This window comes from Phalacrocorax aristotelis, chromosome 2 (genome assembly GCF_949628215.1).
Source record: "Phalacrocorax aristotelis chromosome 2, bGulAri2.1, whole genome shotgun sequence".
Taxonomy (NCBI): Eukaryota; Metazoa; Chordata; class Aves; order Suliformes; family Phalacrocoracidae; genus Phalacrocorax; species Phalacrocorax aristotelis.
In genome coordinates, this window is record NC_134277.1 from 154,027,228 (window position 1) to 154,051,171 (window position 23,944).

Here is a 23,944-nt window from a genome sequence, read left to right on the forward strand (position 1 = left end):
AGAACACTAGATAGAAATATGGCACCTGTGTCTGTGGGTCCCATATTTTCATCTACAAAACCCCAGATAGAGCTAAAATGTTTTTTTTCAGGGCAATCGCAGTCAGCTTTCCACACCTGTGCTGGATGCATAGGTTGAAAGGGCAGTGCGTACATAGCGGCCATTTTCCCACACACCCCAGCTGGAGAGACAGAGACGCTCTGAACAGCTGCCCAGGCAACATCTGGAGGGGAGGTATTTCTAGGCACAATCCTAACGCTGTTACCATGGCAAATCCACACTTACCAGCTGGTACAGTGCCTAAAACAAATTCTGAGACTACTGTTTAAAACCGGATCATCTCATACTGATACCATCCCTGTGCATTCCTGGGTCAGCTTTCCACAGGTCAATAGATCCCAAACTACTTTCAAACTGAACACCAGCTTTACCCTGTGGCATAAAATATTTTGAGATTCAAACTGTGCAAGACACAGGGTAAGAGTTGCAACTGCAACTGACCTGCAAAGATCAGCTCAAATGCAGGGTTGCAATTAAAGAACAAGCTTCCAGGTGCAGCAGGGACACCGCCTCTTTCTCCGGACCGTGCCCAGCTCCTGCGGCCAGGTACAGCAAAGGGGTGGACGATGGACCAAGTAACTGGTACTTCCCAGGCTGGGAGTAGGAAGGTGACATCTTATATACGTGAACAGGAGACATGACAGCAGGGGAGGCTGAGGCTGGTGTCAGTTTTTTTGACTCACGTCCCATGCCTAAATTTGACAGATCAAGAGACTTCTGATCTCCCAAGAAAGTCTTTGCTAATTGTCATACTGAAGCAAAGACTGAAGGGACCTTCTAGTTTTTGGGGTTTCTTTCTTAAAAGCACAAAAATTGGCACATTAAGAAAAGAAAGGTCTTGGAAAGCTAAATCAAAACCCAGAACCTCACTTCCAGACATGACTGAATCCAGGAACAGAAAGACAACGAGAAAGAGAGAGCTTAGAAATAAAAATAAGAATGTTTTCATTACCTTTTCTGCAAGCCAGCCTAGATGTCTAATCTCTCGACTTCCAGCAATCCCTGTTTTACCCAGCTGGTCTCTGACCTCTGCAATCACTCTGGGGATGAGCTCATTGACACTGGAGTGGATGGCATTGAACCAGGCCTGAGCTGTAGCCGAATCCTTACTCCTGAGCACCACGGTGTGCTTGGCATCAGGTGAATGAACTTCAATAAGTCTAGAAAAACAGCGGGAGGAAACATTATGTTCACTCAGATACCATCAGGCAGCTGAATTTATTACCTTGCTTAATGTTAGCAATGAGTTAAAAAGAAGGACACTAATATCAAGACCTAGCACTAAAAACTTACCTTTACAACACCTGAATAGAGTAGGATCATCTTAACTGAAACCAGGTCTGTACTGGCATTATGGTAAAATCCTTGAGAAGGGAATTTGCCAGTGCTGATGCAAACCCACATCTAGCATGCCAATACGAGTTTCAAATATAAAGGCAAGAGGAACATTCACCCATTGACATTCACTGACACGACAACCACCCAGAACTGAATGGAAGATGACTGCAGAGAAGCCAGGGATAAGCTGCCGTCTTCTTTAGCTGGATATCATGGCACACCCAGAGTTCCTCAATGTGTTTATTTTACACATACAGAGCTAAATGAAAGCCACCTTCATTCCAAATGGAGGAGGTTTCTTAGGATTATGTTGTGGTTTCAGTGACACCACCAGAAGCAGAGTATAACTGGCCTTCTCCAGGAGTTATCAATGTTCCCCATTTAGATCCTGCTAACAGCAGCAACAAGAAAGTGCTAACCACAACTGTATGATTGCTGCTGGCAGGCATCTTTCACAGTTTTCCAAAGTCATGTGGAGAGAGATGGGTTTCCCCAAAAAATATGCTTACTAGACCATCCTGCCAGCTTCCACCCCACCACCGTGGTTTGAAAGCCACAGGCAAACACAGGTTCCAGGAAAATGAATCCTACCCATTGTGGTTATGGGACCTGTGCCAACACCTTTGCTAACAACAACAACAAAAATGCATTGAGAGGCAGCTGTAGCTATTTCAGCTCTGTTCTCAGTGAAATTATTAGTTATCATCAGTGGGGCTTTGTGTGCTTTTTATAGTTTTGTAGGCCACTTTTACTTGAACATTTGTTAAATAACCCACTAAGTAATAGTCTGGTTTATCTTTATGTAGTGACTATAAAACCAAGCCCTGGTCATTGCTCATCACTCAGCTCTGTATCACATTTGTGCTTTTTTGTTATACACATACAGTGACTGCCCCTGAATGTTACCCACACAAATTCAACCTGGGATCTGAGCCTAAGCACGTACTTCTGTCCTGTGTATTGCTGCCCCGTCTCTGGGAGACATGACAACTCCTTTCTGTAGCAGAGAAGTAATTAGTTCAGTGGAATTTATTCAGGTTGAGGTTCAAGACAGTACTGTAATGCAAATATTTGTTACGCAATTACAAAATCCTGCTATTTGGAGCTTAGCTAACAATTAAGACATTTTAATTAATTGGTTAAACCAGATCAGAATCCAGAATAGAGGGCAACTCAATCTGTGCAGCTCTCTGGGGCTGGGAGAGCGAGGACCGCTGGTCTCATGTTTGTCCATTTTGGGAAGGGGAGGTCTCCATGTAGACACTGCTCTAAAGATAGAAAAGGTCATGATTTTCCAAACTCAGCAGCTGAACTGTTCAGGGTCCTAAATCACTGTTCAGAGAGCTTAAAAAGTGGGTTGATCTTTCAGAAAGCACTGAGCCAATACAATAACACATGTTTCCTTGGTAAAGCTGCTGCAACTCAGCACTGTCTGAAAATAAAGGCTCTTATTTAGCTGCTCCAGGATGCACCAACAATTCAACCTCAGGTACTGAAAGGAAAACTCCTTGTCAGATGATGCAGGTCTGGTGAATAAGAAAGTAATGTTTGTAAATAGGCATGTTCCCAAACACATTCTGATTTTTTCCGAACTGCCAGAAAAAGCTGTCTCCCCAACAGTTATGATTTAGACATTTGTGTCCAATGATCATTATAATCATGCACAGCTACCACACCCTGGTCTCTCTTTCCATCAGAAGCACTGCTCTCCTACTGCCGTATGAACTTGAGTTTGAACTTGTTCCTGTAATCAGCTATCAATGGAAACAAACTATACAGGCTTGGATTTTCAAAGTACATTGTGGTAATCAGTGAAACATTGCTTATTACTTACAGAGCACTTTTTGGCATGAGAGCGCACAGCATTTTACAAATGAGGTCAGTGACAGCATCCCTGTTTCACTACCCAGAAAGTGGAAAGGTGCATAACCCAGGTGAGGCAGAGAACAAGCCAGGAGCAGCACTCAGTATCTTCAGCACTCTAACTCCCCTTTTAGTACTTCTTTTAAAGAGAAAAAATATTTGCAGAGCACAGCAGTGTCGTGCTGTTTTTGAAAAATGTTAATGTACCGTATGGATTGTGTGAAACAACGCTCTTTACAAAGCCTGTGGTTTCTATAAGGGAACTCCCACCTTCAAAGTCACTGTGTATTGTGTGGTAAACAAAGCACTGAACGAGAACTATGAAGACACAGAAGAATGTGCTGCTTTTTCAGTTGCAAAGGAACAGCATCCAACTTGTGTCATTTCTTTTTCAGTTAAGAGTTGTAGCAGGCTTTGATTTAAAAATAAATTATCTAGAACTGAAAGAGCTTCCAAATGGCAACTCACTTCCCTCCGATTTAGAATACACTTAAATTCTTACTTAAAGCAAGTAGATTTACATGCAAACAAGTATTTTGCTACTTGGGCCTTCATCAAAGTGTATTTCCCTTGATGGTGGCTATTACAGTATTTCTACAAGAGTTCTGTCCCCTAAAATAATGAACATTTAGTTAGCTCTTAACAATTCTGTTTAAGGGGTTCTAAACCAATATATACACATCCTACTGTGATATCAATGTATATATTCTAGTATACATATGCACATACACATACTGAGCCATGCTTGCAAAAATACTCTTAAAATATCATCCCTCAGTGACTTCTAATGGGGCTACTTTGGGGATTGCTTGTCAATCACTAAAGTTTGATGGTAATGGACTAACAACTGCAGAAAGTCTACCTCATTCCCTGAACTGAGTGACAGGAAGATTGGACAATACTGCCACGTTTCTCAAAAGTGAGTTCAAAACGGGAATAAATGCTGCACTGACAGCCTTGAAACTGAATCTTTTTATCCACAGCACTGGTCCAGCCTGAGGAATATAACCTCAAGCATTGTTCCTGTGCAAGCTGCTGGGTAGGGTACCTTTTTTATTCATACCATAAGGACAAAAGTCTAAATCTTCAACTGCCTGAACCCTGCTATTGGCTATTTGCTACAAGATCTAGGCACTAAACTATCTTTAATAAACCAGGCTTACAGATTTCTGCTCAAGATCCAGGACTCCCATCTCCACGGTCAGAGATAATCTTCCCAGCATCCCATGAGCTCTAACCGCAATCAGATGTGGAAAGCGCTGCATCCCTATAAACTCCCCTTTTCTGTCTTTCAGCCTATGCTGCTTTGATTCACCAGTCCATTTGGGTGATGGTTTTTGTGTAACAGCTGACTGATGGCATTTCCATATTTTCTGAAAAGCAAAAAAATACCAGTGACCTTAATAAACTCCGACACTAAAGCACTTAAATGTTTCCAGCAGCCCAGCCATCGTAGCTTTGATTTGTTCCTTGGCTAAACTGACCACTGCTTACTGACTTCTGTTTATCTGCAGTTCAGTGATAAAGTTCCCTTAATTCCCCACTGAACTGAAATATTTAGGGCAATGCCACAGCTGTGTTTATTCTCACACTCCACCACAGTTATGTAAATACTGCATATGGAGCTGTTTCTGATAAAGCCCATACCACCCAAAGGAATTATATGTTAGCTCTAGATGGCTGCCAAGATGCACGGCATCTCTCCAGCTTGGCAGTGCATATGAATGATATCACATTTTCTCAGAGATCATTTGGCAAAACTTATAATAAAAAGAGTAATTTTCCCTCTCTTTCTCAAAGAGTGCCACTGAGCTGAGGAGTGTTTCCAGCATCACCTTCTCCACCCACAGCACATGGGGGTGACACAAGACCCAACACCTCCAAATGCCATAACCTTGTACGCAAGAGGAGAAAACATCCTCCCTCACTGCATCATCCAGAGCTTCTACTTTACAGAGGATCAGAAGAAGTTGAAAGCAAATGTTTGATAGAGCATACTCATTCCACATTTGATAAGGTCTCTTTCTGTAGGAGTGTTCATTATCTAAGAAATACTTTTTATCAAATATCTTGAAAGCACTGCTCCCACCAGCATTGGCTCAGGACTACATCAGGCACTGATTTACACTTTGTGCCTTTTCCCGGGTCAGATTATGTATTCAGTGACTGATTAAAGTGTAGAATACACCCCTTGAAGTTAATGATAAGCTGGAGCCAGAGTTATTCAAGTTCATCATGCTACTTTGATTTTGCACTGGCATAGCCAAGAACAAAACACTTTGCCACCAACTCTGCAAACTTAAAAAGCGGGTAAGGGCCAAACTGGTCACTCCTTCTCCCCCATCACTGTCTGTACATGAAACTGTGGTAAGTAATTTTGTTGATTTCTGAGCATAGAAATATGGGAGGCTTTCCAGCATAAGGCGGGGTTTGGAGGAACACAATCAGAGGTGATATTTAAATAGTTGTAAGTTTTGTTATAAAATTTTAAAAAACAACCCGTTAAGGTTCCTTTTCAATTCTACATGCAGCATCAGCAGATGAACCAGGAATAAAATACATTAAAATTAAGCAATTGAAACTTCAGGATTAGTCTGCAAGGAAAATATTCCATAGAGAGACTGTTAGGCTTGCAACGAATTCCCCAGCATACCCTGAAGAAGCATCTTCATTTGATGCACCTAAATGGAGGTGAAAGCAATTTTACCAAGTGAGCACTATCTGGTAATCAAGTGGAATTTTTGTATGTGAAAGTCTCTTGGTCCCCTCACCATCACGAGGGTACCTGCTGTATTAACAGTTAGTTGCTGACTTTCAACTTACAGTGGTAAAATGTGGTTATTTTTTTCTTGGGAGCTGGACAAGACTGATGTCCAAACAGAGGGTGTATATATCACTGATGAGCTGTCACAGTTGATTTCATTTCTATTTGCCTCCAGCTGGGCTTTAATAAAAGGGATATCAGTGGAGTTGCGCCACATGCAAGTAAGGAAAGCATTTGGTTCTGCAACAGACTTGCTCACACCGCTGTGTGCCGATGACAACTGATCTGCAGAGCACATTGCATGCTCCCTTCTCTACCCAATGACAAAAGTAATTTTAATAGTTTTAAATGTCTATAGATGTTAAGGAGCAGAACTCTTTCCCTGCGTTGCCCAAAAGATATCTTTTTTTTTTTTCTTTCTTGAATTTTTCTTTTATATTCTGGTTGTAATAGTGCTGAATATTGGTAATGCAGGAATACACAGTCCAGCCTTCCTCACTGTGGATTCAGCATCGAACAATGGCAAAAGTGCTGTGTCAGGAAGCAGTGGGGACAGTTACTTGGAAAAAAAAAAATTACTTCAGAGGCAGGGTAGGAATTTGATTTAACCTTTAGAAGATGCTGCCTGAAACTTTAAGGACAGAAGGTGTCATGATTGGTGTGGTCAATACATTGACCACAGCTCCCTGAAGCACCTCTTTCACAGCAAGAGGGGAAGTTTATTAATGCTAGGAAAAAAAAAATTGTTTCGGCCACAAAAGCTGCACCTCTAGCGACGCCACAGTCAACCTCAAAGCACCTTCTGCAGCAAAGCAAACCTGCAGCTGGAGCTGCATCTGGGCTAAGCAAAGGGCACTTGACTGTAGCTTGTAATAGTGGTAAATGACCCTTTCAGATTGAGACAAGGATAGAGAGTCTCCTGCTGCTGCATAAATAAGAGATCACAGTCTTGGGGAAGAATTAGGTGTCTTCTGAGAAACAACACCATTGTCACTGTTGCTGGTAGGCAGTGCTGTAGTAGGACCCAGGGGAAAGATGGGGACATGATCCACGAGCATGGGTGAAAACTAACAGGGAAGCGGGACAAATGAGCGGGGCTCATTTGATAGATGATAGATCAGCTCTGTCTTGCGTATGAACTGTCACAGGAGAAAGTCTTGCTGGAAGAGACAGACAGCAGGTACACCTCATCTAGCAGGATGTATCTCAATGTCACATTATTTTTTACTCCTACTTTTTGGCTTCCATGATCAAGAAGTCCCAGGGATCACCGATTAGCTGCTAAGTGAAGCAAAACAGAAACCACGCTGTTCAACAACCACAACAGCAAACACACAAATTCCCTCTGGTGCAGTGATTGGCCCCTGAGTGCTGGGGAGAGAGCACCACCTGGGAGCCAGCCTCCCGGAGATACCACCAGCCTCTTTGGGAACAGCGGGCATGGGTCACTGCCCAGCACTCTCACTACTGGCAGTGAACTCATCTTCACATTGAATACACTTGGAGACTGATAGAAAAGCTCTATGTAAGTAATGCGAAGAAATAACTTTGGCAAAACTCTCCAATTCCTACTACAGGAAAACAGGAATTTCCATCACCAGAAACACATGTGAAAGCTGGAAGTGACAACAGCATATTGAAATAGCAATATCTGTGCATACAACTTAAGCACTAAAACCCAGCCTCAGCACCTACCAACACTGAGCTGGGGCACCTATGCTGGCAGGCCATCACCCGAGGCTCCTGCTGGGGCTGTAATTTGAAATTTGGTGCCATACAAGTGACTACAGAAGGTGCAGGAGAGAGCAGCTTCAAATACACCAGTTGAAAATCCTGCTCATTGATTAACGGCAGGTCAGGCCAGATCAGAGCTGTAAGGCTGAAATCCAATTTGCAGACCCACTGATAAGGGATGGAAAGCCCAGCACTGAGCACAGCACAACCACCAGGCAGGAAAAAGGGTCTCGAGGTTGTCACTGACTCTAAGCCATAATGTGAAGACTGCGGGGACAAGTAGCATGGCAGGAAACTGAAACCCTTGCATATCAACTTTCTTTGTTTGGCAGATCTCACGGGTGTTAAAATTGCTTTCCAACGTTATTTAGTGGCAGTTTGCATGTCAGCACTTACATACCTTAACATAGACACACACAAAACGTGATGAACTGTTTGCCCTCCTCTGTCCTGCCCTGCAGCACTGACACTGCTCTTCCTTTCCCTTTAGTCTGTGACACATTTCTTGGAGCCTTTCTCTTTCTCCATCTCATCAGAGCTTTCTCTTTTTTTGCAAAAATATTCACTAAGTCTGCTGTAGTGTCCCCTCTCTTGGTTCATTGCTTCGCCTTGTTGGTTGGCTTCTTTCTCCATCACCTTTTCTTAATTTGTTCTCCTCCCTTCCTTCCATGCATTTCTCAAGGCAGTTTCTCCTTCTTGTTCCCCCTCCCCTGATTCGGTTCCAGTTCCTTTGCTCTTATTTCTATTCCTCGGCTTAATCTTCTACAGCTGAAGCTGGCTAGAAAAATAAAAACTCATTGACGTTTTCAAAACTCCCCTAACTGAAGCAGTGGCTGAAAAAAACCCCAAAATACAACACAAAACCCACAAGCATATCTTCTTTTTCTCCATTAACTCGTTATTTAAGTATTTTTGCAGAAAGAAAGGCTTTGGTTAAAAGTTTGTTAATAAAAAATCCAGCTAATAGCGTTCTGCCAGCTTCAGTTACTGCCACCTCCACATCACGCACATACTTCCTTGACACCCACTCACTGTGACACGTTTTATTCCTGTCAGGTCATGGTCAGTCCTGTTCACACATAGACACATATACATACACAAAATCTTAGTTACACTCACATATCTGCATGCATGCACAGAAACATTTTTTGAGTAACACATGCAGGAGCTTTGCCCAGTCCCATTTCATCTGTGCTGGAGTTGGGAAGGACACCAGGAGCTCGTATGTCTGGCCCAGAAGGATGGGGAGGGGAGAAAGCCCCATGTCATTACATCAGGTGAATTCTTGTTTTTCAAGAAAATGAGACATGACTATTCCCAGATTCACCAGGCCCTGCACAGACTGAAGGTCAGTCACACCATGACATAACTATCCAGTTCTACACTGGTATCTCAAATACGCTGCAGAAAAACTCAGTGGTTTCTACTGTCCCCAAATCCTGGCACACTCCCCCAGCAATTCACTTCTCAAACTGTCACCCAGATAGTACGGCAGGTTCTCAGGACATTAGAAAGCTATTTTAGCATGATTTAACAGAATAACTTAAACCTATAGTAAATAAAAGTAAATGAACATCCAAAGTTCAACCTAGTTTGTTGATGTGTTTGTGTAAATGAATACCCTTGAGGTTCCTCTGCAGAAAATGGCCTTTGAGTTGTTTGGTGGGGTTATTTTTCTTCCAAAAAGCTTAGCTGGTGATTCAACTCGAAAGAGAGTAAAATGCTCCTCTTTACAGAAGGGACAGTCCTACAGAGGTATCTGATCTCACTGACCTTCCAAGAAGGCTGAGAAGAAACTGAGGTTACGATACAAGTTGGTATGACCAAGAGCAAAACCGGTGACCTATTTGGCTGGTGCAGAGTTTTGCAAATGATGGAAAATACCTATTCTTAAAAATGAAAAAAAAACAAATAAAAAATTTACCCTTTCTACCTAGATGCTTCAGAGCTCCCGCTCCTACAGGGTTAGAAAACTGCCCCTTAGCAAGACAGATGAGTGCAGCTTCCAAAATGCACCAGCAATTGCAAAGCTGCCCAAAAAGCAGATGGTTTAGATGACAGAGGACTGTCAGACAGCCCAGGCTGAACCAATTATTAGCTCTAGTAGTTAATGATTTGCCTCAAAATTTTGTTACATGAGAAGAAATGCAGTCTTAGGGTCTCTCATCTGATACCCCTAGCCCTGAATGCATTGACCCTAGCTACCAAGGAGGGTCCCACAGCTATGCAACTCTTAGGATATGTTAATGTATTAAGGAGGAAGAGGAGGCCTTCCCCATCACCCAGCCATTCATCCATCCCACCACTCCACTCCTCTCCCCCACACCCCAACTTCATCCCTCTTCTAGCCTCAGGACATTGAAGGGGATGTTGTAAATGCCTTTTTAGCTAAATCACCTAACTTCTCCCAGCTTGAAAAGAAAGAACAGTATATAAATCCTAAGTGCCACCTACTTGTTCATCCCTTCCAGTAAACAGCAGATTTGGGGGGCAGATTAGCGGTTACAGTACTGTAAATAAAAAAGAACACAACAAGAAACATCCAACTTCACACAGAAGGAAGATTTGGATCCATAACAGTGAAATAGTTTGGAGCTAAGGTTAAAAACCCACGTTCACGTTGATCTTAAATTCACTACTCTCTGTGGGCAAGGATGTAAAGGGCTTCACAGTGGTGGAACATCCTTCTATAACACACCGCACACACTGCAATAGCCTAGCACAACAAGGTAGTTTAAGGGTGAGGGGAGACTCAACCAGAGTTTCACCCTGATTATCGTCATCTTTGTTCTTTTCTGGATTTGAATTACATCCTTTCAAGTTGCTTTACTTTAATGTTGGGTTGTTGATTTCTTCCCTAGCTTAACAGTAATCTAAACAGATAATAAACACAGCCCACCAGGAAAAAAGAAAAACAGTAACAAGAATTCTTGATATAAATCAGGACTTTGACTCTAGCAGGCTCAATGACTTCTTAAAGGACTTATTGATATTCAAATAACAAAACATGTCTGTACTAATAATGATAATTAAGTGCTATATGCCTTTCATCCAAGGGTCTCAAGCTATAGCTCACAAGAGCACTGTGAATTAAGTAAAGTCTCTCCATTTCACAGAGATTTTATCTACAGCAGGAATGCAGCTCAATAACAGCATGAGGAGCAAGGCACAAACTCCTTGGGGAGGTATGGAGAGGATTTTTTATACTGGTAATGCGCCCATTATAGTAACTTTACCTTTGCTCTATCTATCCCCCATGCATACGTAAGTCCTTTCTCTTTCTTTTGCCCACCTACAACACATGGTAACAGAAAAAAGACCCAGGTTTCCTAAACCAGAGGCTAGTCCTGCTAAATCTGTACTGTCCATTAGGAAGGGAAGATTTCAGACTCCCCAGGAAGCCCCACAGAACTGCTGGTGTCCACCCAGGGCTGACACAGCTCCAGCGTGCTGCAGCGGTGCCAGCATGGTAATGGATGGTCCATCACCTCCTTAGTCCTGGATCCAGGGCTCAGCCTTTGCCCAGCACCTCACCCCATCCATGCTTCTACCAGTAGCTGGTGTCACCAGCTGAGCTCAGTGTTATCACACTACCTCTTAAGAGGCAAGAGACAAAGCACAGGATAAATGGGACCTCTGCTCTACAAGAGCAGCTGTAACTCATTCTCAGTACTATGTTCACTCCCCGTGGCAGTGCCCTGCCCTCTGCAAACCTGACACCAGGTGCATGACTCCGGGGATCCTCTCCTGCATGAGCTGGGAAAAAAACTGGGCTCCAAAACTGCACACCTAAATCACGATGCTCTTTGAGAAGAATCCAACCTTTCCTTTGCATACCAGTGGCTGCTCATGCCTGGCAACATCCAAGTATGGTCCTGTTTACCAAGCAGGAAACAGGCTGGGTGGAGGCATGATCCAGCTCATGGTTTCATCAACAGGACATCCAGACTCTTCTGCACTTACCTCCCTGCCCCCTTGGTCACCCTTAAATTATACCAGCATGAGCTTGAAGAGGTGCAGGAGCTAAATGTCTGTCATTCCAAGAAAAAAAAAGGAAAAGAAAAGGAAAAGAAAAGGAAGAGAAGAGAAGAGAAGAGAAGAGAAGAGAAGAGAAGAGAAGAGAAGAGAAGAGAAGAGAGAAGAGAAGGAAGAGAAGAGAAGACAATTTCAGTTGGAAGGGACCTATAATGATCATCAGGTCCAACTGCCTGACCACTTCAGGGCTGACCAAAAGTTAAAGCATGTTATTAAGAGCATTGTCCAAATGCCTGTCAAACACTGACAGGCTTGGGGCATTGACCACCTCTCTAGGAAGCCTGTTACAGTGCTGACCACCCTCTCAGTACAGAAATGCTTCCTAATGTCAAGTCTGAACATGTCAAGTCCTGGAGTCCTTTTAAAGAAAAACAGTTGTGCTTTCCATCAGCAGTGAAACCAGGAGTGCTGGCAGTTCCCAAAGTACACACAGTCATCTTTCGCACAGTTTTACTGCTAAGGCAGTAAAAGTGTGGAGTTTCTACTAGTACTCCAGACATCACCTATATAAATAATCAACCAGCCTCACAGATGAAAATGCATCAGAAAAACTTTCAAGAAGTCAATTTTTGGATAGTGCTGTCCTATACTAATGTCACAACTCCCTGACAAGATGCTAGTAGTTCTATTACATCTTCACACTCTTCTGCTAACTTACGTTTATTATCAGCATTCACGGCTCAAGTTTTTTGGCACAAGGACTGTTTTTCTATGTCATATTAAATCTGGTTGGACCTCAGTTTTTATTTTAAAGAAGATTCAAATTTTGTTTTCATGCCTTATTGCAACAAAAGCAAATATATCCAAATTTGCCAGAATTTGTTTTATATTTAAGATTTTGAAATTTCATTCCAGAATTACACAGGGCTATTTCATGCTTACATAGATTACCGAAATTACATGCTTAAACACCAATTACAATTCAAAATCTTAAATCTCACTGACCCTGTTGCCATGCATTACTAACATATTAAATAATATAAGAAAATATTTTAAAAAAGAACGTGTGCAAAAGGAATCAATTTGGAGAGCAACAACTTTGCAATAAATCTTGCAAATACTTCATCCAGTGAATCAGTACTTCCCAATGCAAAAAAAAAAAAAACCTAAGCAATGAAGCAGCTAAAGTCTAGAGCTGCCTTTGAAATAAGCAGGTCTCAGACTGTCTTGCACCTCCCTGTCATCTGTGGAAGCTCAGGTAATTCCCAGCTGCAGCTCAGTGTGCAGAGCCCAGGATGAAAGCATTCCAGCACAGTTCTTCTATCACTTTTAAAATGTACCTGCTGAATTTTATCTTCTGATCCTAATTCTCAGTCCAACCCTGAAATGAACAACAGATAAGAAAGGTTCCTAATCTGTTTCTCTGCCTCTCCTGTCCTCGGTGTGAAGTCTATGAACTGCACCTGTACTTGCTACAGTGCTGCCACTGCATGCAGCTGGCACCACCTTGCTGGGAATGTGTCCTTGGTTCATTTTTCCTAGTTTCAAAACCAAAGCAAACCTTTCCCATTAGAGAACCAAATCCTGCCAACAAGTAACTTGACACTTAAGACTGGATCTGTGCTGAAATTCCCTGTAAGGATCACACTGCTTTGGGCACTGATAAAATGTGACCTGTGCACACTAAGTGCTGGCAGGATCAGACCCACACTTCCTGGGTTTGGCTGAATGAAGTGATTTCAAAAGCAGAAGAAAAAACATTTTTAGTCTGCTTACCATGGCCTCATTCCTACAGGCAATGTTGTGTCTCACAGAATCACAGAATGGCAGGGGTTGGAAGGGACCTCTGGAGATCATCTCATCCAACCCCCTGCTCGAGCAGGCACACCCAGAGCAGGGGGCACAGGAACGTGTACAGTAGGTTTTGAATATTTCCAGGGAAGGAGACTCCACAACCTCTCTGGGCAGCCTGTTCCACTGCTCTGTCACCCTCAAATGAAATAAGGTTTTCCTCATATTCAGGTGGAAATTCCTGTGTTCCTGTTTGTGCCCATTGCCCCTTGTCCTGTTGTTGTGCATCACTGAAAAGAGCCTGGACCCATTCTTTTGACACCCACCCTTCAGATATTTATAAGCATTTATAAGATCCCCCTCAGTCTTCTCTTCCCAAGGCTAAACAAACCCAGATGTCTCAGCCTTTCCTCAAAAGGGAGATGCTCCAGTCCCCTGATCATCTTCGCAGCTCTCCGCTGGACTCTCTCCAGTAGGTCTGTCTTTCTTAAACTGGGGAGCCCAGAAGTGGATGCAGTACTCCACATGTGGTCTCACTAGGGTGGAGCAGAGGGAGGGATAACCTCCCTTGACCTGCTGGCCACACTGCTTTTAATGCACCCCAGGATACTGCTGGCCTTCCTGGCCACAAGGGCACATTGCTGGCTCATGGTCAACTTGTTCTCCACCAGCACTCCCACGTCCTTCTCAGTGGAGTCGCTTTCCCGTAGTTCAACCCCCAGCATGTACTGGTGCATGGGGTTTTTTCTCCCCACGTGCAGGACCTTGCACTTGCTTTTGCTGAATTTCATCAGGTTCCCCTCGGCCCAGCTCTCCAGCCTGTCCAAGTCTCGTTGGATGGCAGCACAGCCTGCTGGTGTATCAGCTTGGTATCATCAGCGAACTTGCTGAGGTTACACTCTGTCCCTTTGTCCAGGTCATTGATGAATACGTTGAACAGGACTGGACCCAGCACAGACCCCTGGGGAACACCACTAGTGACAGGCCTCCAACCAGACTCTGCTCTGTTGATCACAACCCTCTGAGCTCTGTTGTTGGGCCAGTTCTCTGTCCACCTCACTGTCCACTCATCTAATCCACATTTCCTTAGCTTACCTATGAGGATGTTATGCAAGGCAGTGTCGAATGCCTTACTGAAGTCAAGATAAACAACATCTACTGCTCTCCCTTCATCGACCCAGCCAGTCATGCCTTCATAGAAGGCTATCAAGTTGGTCAAGCATGATCTCCCTTGGTGAATCCATGTTGACTGTTTCTGATAACCTTCTTGTCCTCTACATGCCTGGAGATGACCTTCAGGATGAACTGCTCCATAACCTTTGCAGGGATGGAGGTGAGGCTGACTGGCCTATAGTTTCCCAGGTCCTCCTCCTTGCCCTTTTTGAAGATTGGAGTGGCATTTGCTTTCCTCCAGTCCTGGGACACCTCTCCTGTCCTCCATGTCCTTTCAAAGATGATGGAGAGTGGCTTGTCAACAGCATCCACTAGCTCCTTCAGTACTCATGGGTGCATCCCATCAGGGCCCATGGATTTGCGAGGATCCAGTTTGCCTAAGTGATCTCTAACCCAGTCCTCCTCAACCAAGGGAAAGTGCATGGTTGTAATCCTACCTGTCGCCCTGCTTCTACCACGCATGATCCCGAACTCCACCATCTCATGGTCACTGCAGCCAAAGCTACCCCCAACCCTCACATCCTCAACTAGACCTTCTTTGTTAGTATAAGGACCAGCTGCACATCTTGCTTGTTGGCTTCTCCACCACCTGTGTCCAAAAGTTATCCTCAATGCTCTGCAGGAACCTCCTGGATTGTGCGCACCTCACATTGCTTTTCCAGCAAATATCAGGGTGGTTGAAGTCCCCTTTGAGAAGCAGGGCCTGTGATTGTGAGGCTACTTCCAGCTGTCTGTAGAAGGCCTCATCGCCCTTCTCTTCCTGCTCAGGTGGCCTGTAGCAAACACCCACAACAGTGTCACCCATGTTTGCCTGCCCCTTGATTTTTACCCATATGCTCTTGGATCGTTCTTCCGCCACCCCTGGGCAGATCTCGATACATTCCAGTTGCTCCCTCACATAAAGAGCAACTCCCTCACCTCACCTTGCTGGTCTGTCTTTCCTAAAAAGTACGTAGCCATCCATGACAGCATTCCAGTCATGCAAGCTACCCCACCATGTCTCTGTAATTGCAATCAGTTCATGGCCCTGCAACTGCACACAGATTCTCCTGTTTATTCCCCATGCTGCGTGCGTTGGTGTACAGGCATTTCAGAGAGGTAACTGAGCAAGCAGGTTTCCCTGGAGGGGTGCACAAGGATCCAATATAGTCATACACACCCTTGAGGTGGTTGGTCTACTGATTGTCATCTTGTGAGGCAGCTAAGGCACCTTTGTCACTGCTCTGGTTGGCCTGGTTTATTTCCCCGTTAGATGTGATGGCATTAGCATTGCCGCTTTGGACACTGCCCCCTAAGTCCTTCAGTTTAAAGCCCGCCTCACACAAGTCTCCTATGTTGCACAAGGAAGTACCTTTGTACCCAAGACTTTAAAAGCACCAGCATAACAAATTTCACCTCAGAGACCTATTTCCTTTTTTTTCTCCTATTCCTTAATATCATCACCAGAAACTGATGAAAACCTTTTTGCACTGCAGTAAGATTTACTTCTTACTGGTATTAACAGCTGTGACCATTCCCACATGTCCCTTCACTGGGAGGAGATGCTCCTCTGTCAGGCCTGACATGAACCTCTAGCACTGCCACCAAGAAGGACACTTACCAGTTAAAAAGCAGGCAAGTGACAGATTTAAGTGGTAATCATTTTAATCTAGTTTCTTCCAGCCTAAAGTATAACAATATCCCCTGTGTCCAGAGGAGAATGACATAGATGCCACTAAGATGCTCTGCATCTTTTCTCCTGTTGCCATGTTTGTACTATTAAAAAATATTTTTCTACAAACTGAGGCTTGGCATTGGTTCTTATTAAGGATTGTCTCCTTAGTATCTTACAGCTTTTTTAATCAGGTAACAGGGAAGACAATTCCCTACCTCCATCAGAGTGAATCCACAGGTAGGTTAGGTGGAGACGGCACCTGAGAACTGCTGGCTCTAAAAGCACTAAACTTCATTCCTGCTCCAAAGTAACAATCTTATCAAACTATCTGAGGGTAGCCACAGACTTAGGTATTTCTTAATTGGGGCCAGTCTTCAAGAAGCAGAAATCCTATGCTACCAGCTCTAGTGGGAAAACCAGACATGTAACTTCCTCTGTGCCCATTAAACCCACATTTCACCCCAGCCTTCTAAGAACTGGAGATGATTCAATGCCAACAAGCAGGTATTTTCTCCTGGGTCCTTTAACATAGGTATCTTCTCATGCTGAATGTCAAACCAGTTACACCTGGTGCCACAAAGCCGCTGTGACATGATCTCCAGCCTGCACTGGAGAAACTCATGTTTTATATGTCCATGCTTGGTCTTAGAAGACAATTAGCTGAGCTGTTGTCCAAAGGAGCCTTTTTATGGCCAGCATATGCTTTGGCAGCCTACCAGCAGTGCTCTTGTAAAGCCATCCAGCAAAGTGACACCATCAGTTATAAGATCTATGTGTGTCAGGTCACTGGGTTATAAAACAGAAGTGTCATAAGCATGTAAGGACATGGTTTGGGCTCTGCTGTGAGTGAAGATCAAATTAATTTTGTGGAATCAGATTACTATCTTGGGATATATTCTAGTGGGAAGTGGTTGTTGCATTGTAAAAGCATTTCTACTGGGAAACACCAGTTCCAGGATTCAGAACTGTTAAAAACCCTGAAACTGGTAAAGACCCAAATCAATGGGATGCTACTATTACACTGCAGCTAGCGCGATGGTGGGGTACTGTGAGCTTGGATGGAAAAATCCAGCTTAGACTGTGAACTGCACTGTGTTGGACTATAGTAAAAGTCAAAAGTCACTCTTTCCACAGGAAATGACAGTAACACAAAATGAAAACCATGATAATAAGCAATATGACTCCCACGCGTTACTTCCTAGTAACACCTAAGAGCACACACATTTGTAGCACATTTCAAAAAAAAGTTAGTTCCATCACAGAAATATAATGAGCAGTGAGTGTGCGTCCTTCTGAATCAGTCCTTCGGGCCTTCAAACAAAACTGATGACCAGGAGAGTGACAGAAGCTGAGAACTACGATATGGTCAAAAAAAGAAGGGAAAAATGCTGAAAGGATGAAGCCAACACGCACAAAGCATTGTTACTTTGTACCAATTAAAATACTGCAACCTGCATGGGTATTTTTAAAATACACTCCATGACAGAGAACCACAAACACTCAGGCTAGTGATACAGCTGTCAAACCTCAACATCTTAAACTACCCAGATACATATGAAAAAAGTGGCCCATATCAATAACCAAGTTGCACTTCTGTAGTGATCACTTATCACTGACTACAGTGGTAACCACTCGGTGAGATGTGGAGGAGAAGCAAAGTAAAGCAATACTAAATAATAAAGCAGGGGGCAGGGCAGGGGAACCCTTAAAAAAAGGTCAGACAAATGTGAAAAAGAAAGAAGGAAAATTACACAGATACTGATGAAGTTTCTGAACTGCAGTGCACAAGATTACAGGGGAACCCATCCTCCCCGAAACCCCTTCTGCTCTCTCCTCTTCTCTTTAACCTTCTCTACAAATGAAGATGTAACTTTTATTCATGCCTATATGTAAGTGCTGAGAATCAAAGGCATTCCACCCAGCTTCTGGGTAAGCCAGCACATTGCAGAAAAACAAAAAGGCCATTATTCGGATGGAAGAATCAGTCTGTAGTACTGACTTGACTGGTCCCTTTTCATCAGCAGCTGTTAGAGCACAGATCAGAGAGTGTGCTGATGTGGTGCAGCTGTTCCACATATGTTATAAATAAGGGCTGTTAAAAGCTAATCCTATTTTTAACGTTATGAAAAAAAAAACCAAGAAGTCACAGAAATTCCCCCTTAATGCCTTGTAAGCGGAACTTTTCTCCTATTCTTGACTTTAATGCCCAGAACTCAACGGACAAAACAGGCCATTCTTAAAATAATAGTCATTAAAAAAGAAACGAAAACGCAATTTAGTGGAATTACATTAAGCCAGCCCAGAACATGTAACCAGTTAGCATGTACGGTGTTTCTTCCTTCAACAGCAGACACTTAATCAGGGTGAAAACAAACCCCTGTGATTCTATTTCTAATAAAAATGTTGGATTACCACAGTGAAGAGTTTCTTTAGAACATCCCAAAAGCTGAACCCAGCACCACGCGGCTCAGACAGCGCCAGCCACCCTTCCCAAACCAGTGCTCACTTGCCCCTCACTGGGTTGCTGTGTGTGGCCAGAGCCCATCACCAGCGCCTCGTCACCAACCCCAATGCTGAAAAGGTCAACAACCATTCAACACGAAGGTAAAAACCCAGCCCCGAGCAAATCTCCCACTGACCTGTTTTCGGGGTCTGACACCGTCATGTTGCGCGTCACGTAGCACATCTTGAGTGGTATTGTTTTCTTGTCTCTGTGGATGGAGAGCGAAAGCTGCGACAGGGGGTCAGCAGAGGCACAACCCAAGCGGGGAGATTCAGGGGGAGGTGTCTCCCACCCAATTTCTGAAACAGGAGAGCCTTTCTTCACATAGGGGGTTGCTTCTCTCATGTATTTCACTACGAGAAAAAAAAAAAGGAAAGCAATAAATAAATGGGTATTCAGTAGTTGCATCCCATGCGAGTTCTTTGAACTGTTACCAACCCTCAGCGCTGTTTATTATTTCTACTAATCCAGCATCATGACATTGGAAGCTGTGCAAGTACAGAAGATGGAGATATGACTGCTGCCCATCTCAGTATGGTGCAATGAGTAAAACGAGGGAAAAGAACAGAATAGGCGAAATAAGAACATATAGCTAGTGTAAGGCCAGGAGAACCATGCAACCTCTACTAGACAGGCTGTAAGTCCTCACGCAGCAATTCCTGTGTACGGAAGCCACAAGGTGGCTGAGGTATAAGGAGGTTTTTAAGACAGACATTCAACCAAGGGACAGCAAATCTATTATTGCCCTGTCTAAAATGTTCCAGTGATATTCCCAGTGCTGCGAACTCACATCCCGCTTCTGGTCCACACTTGCCAGTGTCCGGCCACTGATCTCAACAGCTATTTCTGCTTGCTGGGAGGCAGTTTTAGCTGATCTACTTTTACATACATATATGGAGTAAACAAAAACCAATTCACCTCATAGCCTTCTCTTGGGGAAATATAATTGAGTTCGAGACTTTCATGAGAGTGGAGAGAGGAGATTATATCTCCTCTCAGCCCTTTCCAATGCTTTTTTCCAGTATGAATAGGAAAACTGAATATAGGATTCCTAAGTGAACTTAATGTGTACAAAAATCAATACCCTTTTTACACCCATACTTCATATTCCCCTCTTTATGTAGGCAAATATTGCAACATTTTCCCTGTTTCGAATTCTTTTGGCAGTTCAAGATCACTTCTGCTCTTGCTTTTCACGTACTTTGCAAACCCGCCAGCCACAGGCTCCTCCTTTACAAATCTGACTAAGCAAGAAAACTGACCAAGGAAAGACCTCACATTTAAGCACCCTAGTTAAATGTATATATCCAATGTACACAGCTGTGGCTGTCTAACTGGCTATTGCCACTTGATTGTACCCAGGACTCAAACAGCAATGACACGAACCAAAAGGGCAGGAGCACTGTGAACTTATTTGGGGAAGTTATTAAAATGCTGTGAGAGAAGATTTCAAGGAAATGGTGCAGATCATCGTGCTAGCTCAGCTGAAGAAGCTGGGAATGAGTGTATAACAAAAAGATTGGTAAATTACAAAAGGGCATTGTGGTGAAGGAGGTTAAATTAGGGAAAGCAGACTGAAGTTTTGAAGTTCAAGTGAAAACAAGGGAAGTATTCAGAGGAATGGAAAAGAACAATGGTGCTTCTGTCAAAACCATAGATATGGTGGGTAATTTCAGCAGCACTGTTTTCAAGGCACTTCATAACAGCTTTACCAAGAGAGATCAATGTGCATGTCCAGGCTCTGTAAGCGTCTATTGCCATCTTTCCTCTAAAACACCTTAGTGCACATCTTGCCATTGCTCGCTCTCTCCTTTTTAAAAGATCTGTTAATCTCCATATTAAGGACTTCTGTGTTTACGCATTTTACAGGGAATTTTTTGCTGAAAATAAGCAGTTTTAGTCAGTGCCATACAGATACTGGTTTTAGCAGTGCACGCCTCAGTTTGGATGTACTCATAGCCTTTGGGAGAGAGACTGAACACATACGGATGTGGTGAATCTATTCCTGTTTACACTGAATGAACATGACTTTGACATTCACTTAGACGGGAAGAACAGCTGAAGCTGAAAAATCATATTTGACTGCAAACAAAAATTTATTCCCTTTAAAATTAGAGATTATCAATTAATCTGTTGAAAAAAGTAATCCAGCCAGCTTCTGAGCTCTGTACAGTGACATGCCAGCAAATGTGATGCTAAATAAAGGTCCAGGTTTCAACAGTGCAGCTATTTCATCTGTGCTGTTTTCATCCTTTTTCAGCTGCAGCTATGTGCATTCAACCTCAGCACCTTTTCATTAAGGAAAGGAGAGAGGGTCAGGGAAAGGAAGGAAACTGAAGTGAAAAATTTGGCTTTAAGCCTAAGCAGGAACACAGAATGTGAATTTAATTCCTCAGAGACGGGTGCAGAAGAAAAGAGCCGTCCCTTCCATGTGCCAAGAACCAAGTTTCCATGCGACACACCAGTGAATTCATGGCAGGCAGCTGCACTGTTTCAGAAACTCCTGTGAAAGAGGAAGCAGGAACAGGAGGAGAGAGCAGAAACACAACCCTCTTTCCACAAACTGAGTCTCAAACACAGCAAAAGCCAAGAAAATTACCTTGAGTAAAAATGTCCTGTGAAAACCCCTGCCAACTTCGGAACTCCCAGCCAACTAGTTTCTACTAAGTCTCAACAGGAGATGGTTGCTCAGCCCCAGAGACTTATATGACTAAAGACCCATTAATATACTGGTAAACTGCTGAACACCACAATCCTACAGAATTCTACAGGAGAATTAAAAAATAAAGGGAAAAAATTTCTCTACTATATTTGTTTTCTATTAATTATTTCCTACTTTCCACTAAATACAAGCACGACTCCAGATTCATCACTAAATTCTGCTGGGTTTTACAAACCAGACTTTATGGCTCTTGTATATTCAAATGTGTTTCGTCTTCTAAAAGCCCCCAAATGCATACATATAAATGCACAAATGGAATATGGGAGTGGAACAGGTGGCAGAACTTGATCCATTTATATAATTTTTTTGTATTATTTAAATTTCAGAGCCACTGTTTTCCATTTGCCCCATCAACGTCCATAATTACATGTCTATAACCAAAGTCCAGTTTAGGAATCTAGCTGAAATAAGGCACATGCTGTTAAGATGATTCATAAGTTTTATCAGCAATTATTTCCTGTTCACCTCTAAACTCTAGATGCAAATACTGAAAAACACTCTGTTTTATACCATGGCACCGGTAACCTTACTGCACACAGAGCAAATCATGGTGACCCCACACGTGTCTACATTTTGCAGTCTGTCCATTAACCAGTTCTTAATCCACCTAGTAGAAAACAAGTTGATACCAGTATGTATTATAGGCAAATTCCTATTCCATACTGCACTATCTGAGAATCTTGAATGCAGCAATGTTAATGTATAACTGAAGTTATACAATTTACTTCCATCATCAAGTTTTAAAACCAGAAACAATATGATACAGGCTATTGGACATTAAAGTAATAATGTGGATAATATTCTGTTTTCAGACCATTACACTCAAGAGCTAGATTTCCCTTTGGATACAGTAGCACAAATCCAGGTACCAGCTGAAAAAGAAATCGACTATAGAGAACACTGTTTTTATACATTGCCAATGAAACTATCTAATAGATTAAAACCCCAAAAGAATGAATAAAATTATATAAGGCATGCTATTGTATAACAACTCTGAATTATGTATAACTATTCTATAGGCATAAATATATATGCCTTCAGTATAGATACATACGTCTACTATATATAAAAATAATAAATATCTATTTATATAAAAATGTTACATTTTTAACACCAGAATGTACTCTGCAAACACAGAAACCAACGTGCAGGGACTGAGAAAAATTCTAATGGTTTCATTATTATAATTCAATTTACTGATAGACTGTAATTTCAGTTGAGAGTTGTCTAAACTTATCCATTTGATGCTATAGCTCAACCACAGAGATCCTTATATTCAGTACTAATTAATGATCCGTGCCCTTTTGGTGCACTACTAATTAGAAACTGCGGTCAAGCTATTAAAATTGCAATCTCTGGAGGGTCCCACCCCACAAAGAGAAGAGGAAGGGAAGTGGCAATCAAATGAATTAATCCACTGATACACATTGAAATACTCTGCATTTATTTTTTGATCTGCAAGACAGGCTATGTAGCTTCCAAAAAAGCACTTCATTTATATGCATTTCTGCCAAGTCCCAAATCTCCACAATAAATCCTTTGTTGCTGTTCACAGACAGCTTTGGCTTTTTTGGGGGAAAGAAGCTGGCTTTTAATAAGAGAAACACTACAGACCAACTTGGTCGGGTTCTTGGCCAGATGCAGTTCTGAGGAACTAGGACTCTTCTGACACATTCAAACTGTTTTCTAGGAGGGAAGACAAAGACCACTGACGAGAAGCCAGCACTCACAAGCAAAGCTCTTTCGTTACTATAGGAATGAGGACAGGATGCGTAGGTTTGCAATATTAAAGCAAAAGGAACAACATGCCCAAATCTGCTCGAAGAAAGATGTCAAGGAATTCCCCTTTGCACGGGGAAAGCATAGTCTCCTCTTTATGCATTCGTTTTCTCTTAAGTACTCAGAGACAGCTACCAAAGGTAAGTAGAAAACACCACCCAGAAATGTCTTGAGGCTGTTTTCAAAGGATGTACTAATGTTACTGATACCTATACCCAAAAAAGATAGGTTTTCCAAAGTCCCCATAAATCCATTTTCATCTGGTCTGGTTTCTGCCAGGGTGAAAGATGGCCCAGAGAAATGGAGCTAGGCAAGTCCTCCACCATACTTAAAACATTTTAAGACTGCACATAGGGACCAACCTTTGGAGTCACTGAAGCCCACAAATTGAACATGATAAGATCAATTGCTTTTATTAGCTTATTTGGTATGAAGAGACTGTTTTGACTCATCTGTGCTGAAGCAAGTACACTGGGCCATCTGCAAGGGTACTGCAGGCAGCATGGCATACAAAAACTTCTTGCAAAAATCATTCTTGGTTAGTTTGAGAAGAGCTGCTAATGCAGAACTAGAGGAGGCCCAACCTGC

At 42.8% G+C, this 23,944-nt stretch overlaps 1 protein-coding gene across 1 annotated transcript in view; it reads right to left on the reverse strand.

Moving 5' to 3' along the window:
- The window catches only part of SNTB1 (syntrophin beta 1), a 118,408-nt gene that overhangs the window by 39,510 nt on the left and 54,954 nt on the right, over positions 1 to 23,944 (reverse strand). Inside the window, exons 2-3 of the mRNA XM_075085700.1 lie at positions 18,992 to 19,208; positions 1,013 to 1,220 (exon numbers count right to left, since the gene is read on the reverse strand). Coding sequence (XP_074941801.1) covers positions 1,013 to 1,220; positions 18,992 to 19,208 — 425 coding nt within the window. The remainder of the gene's footprint in view (positions 1 to 1,012; positions 1,221 to 18,991; positions 19,209 to 23,944) is intronic.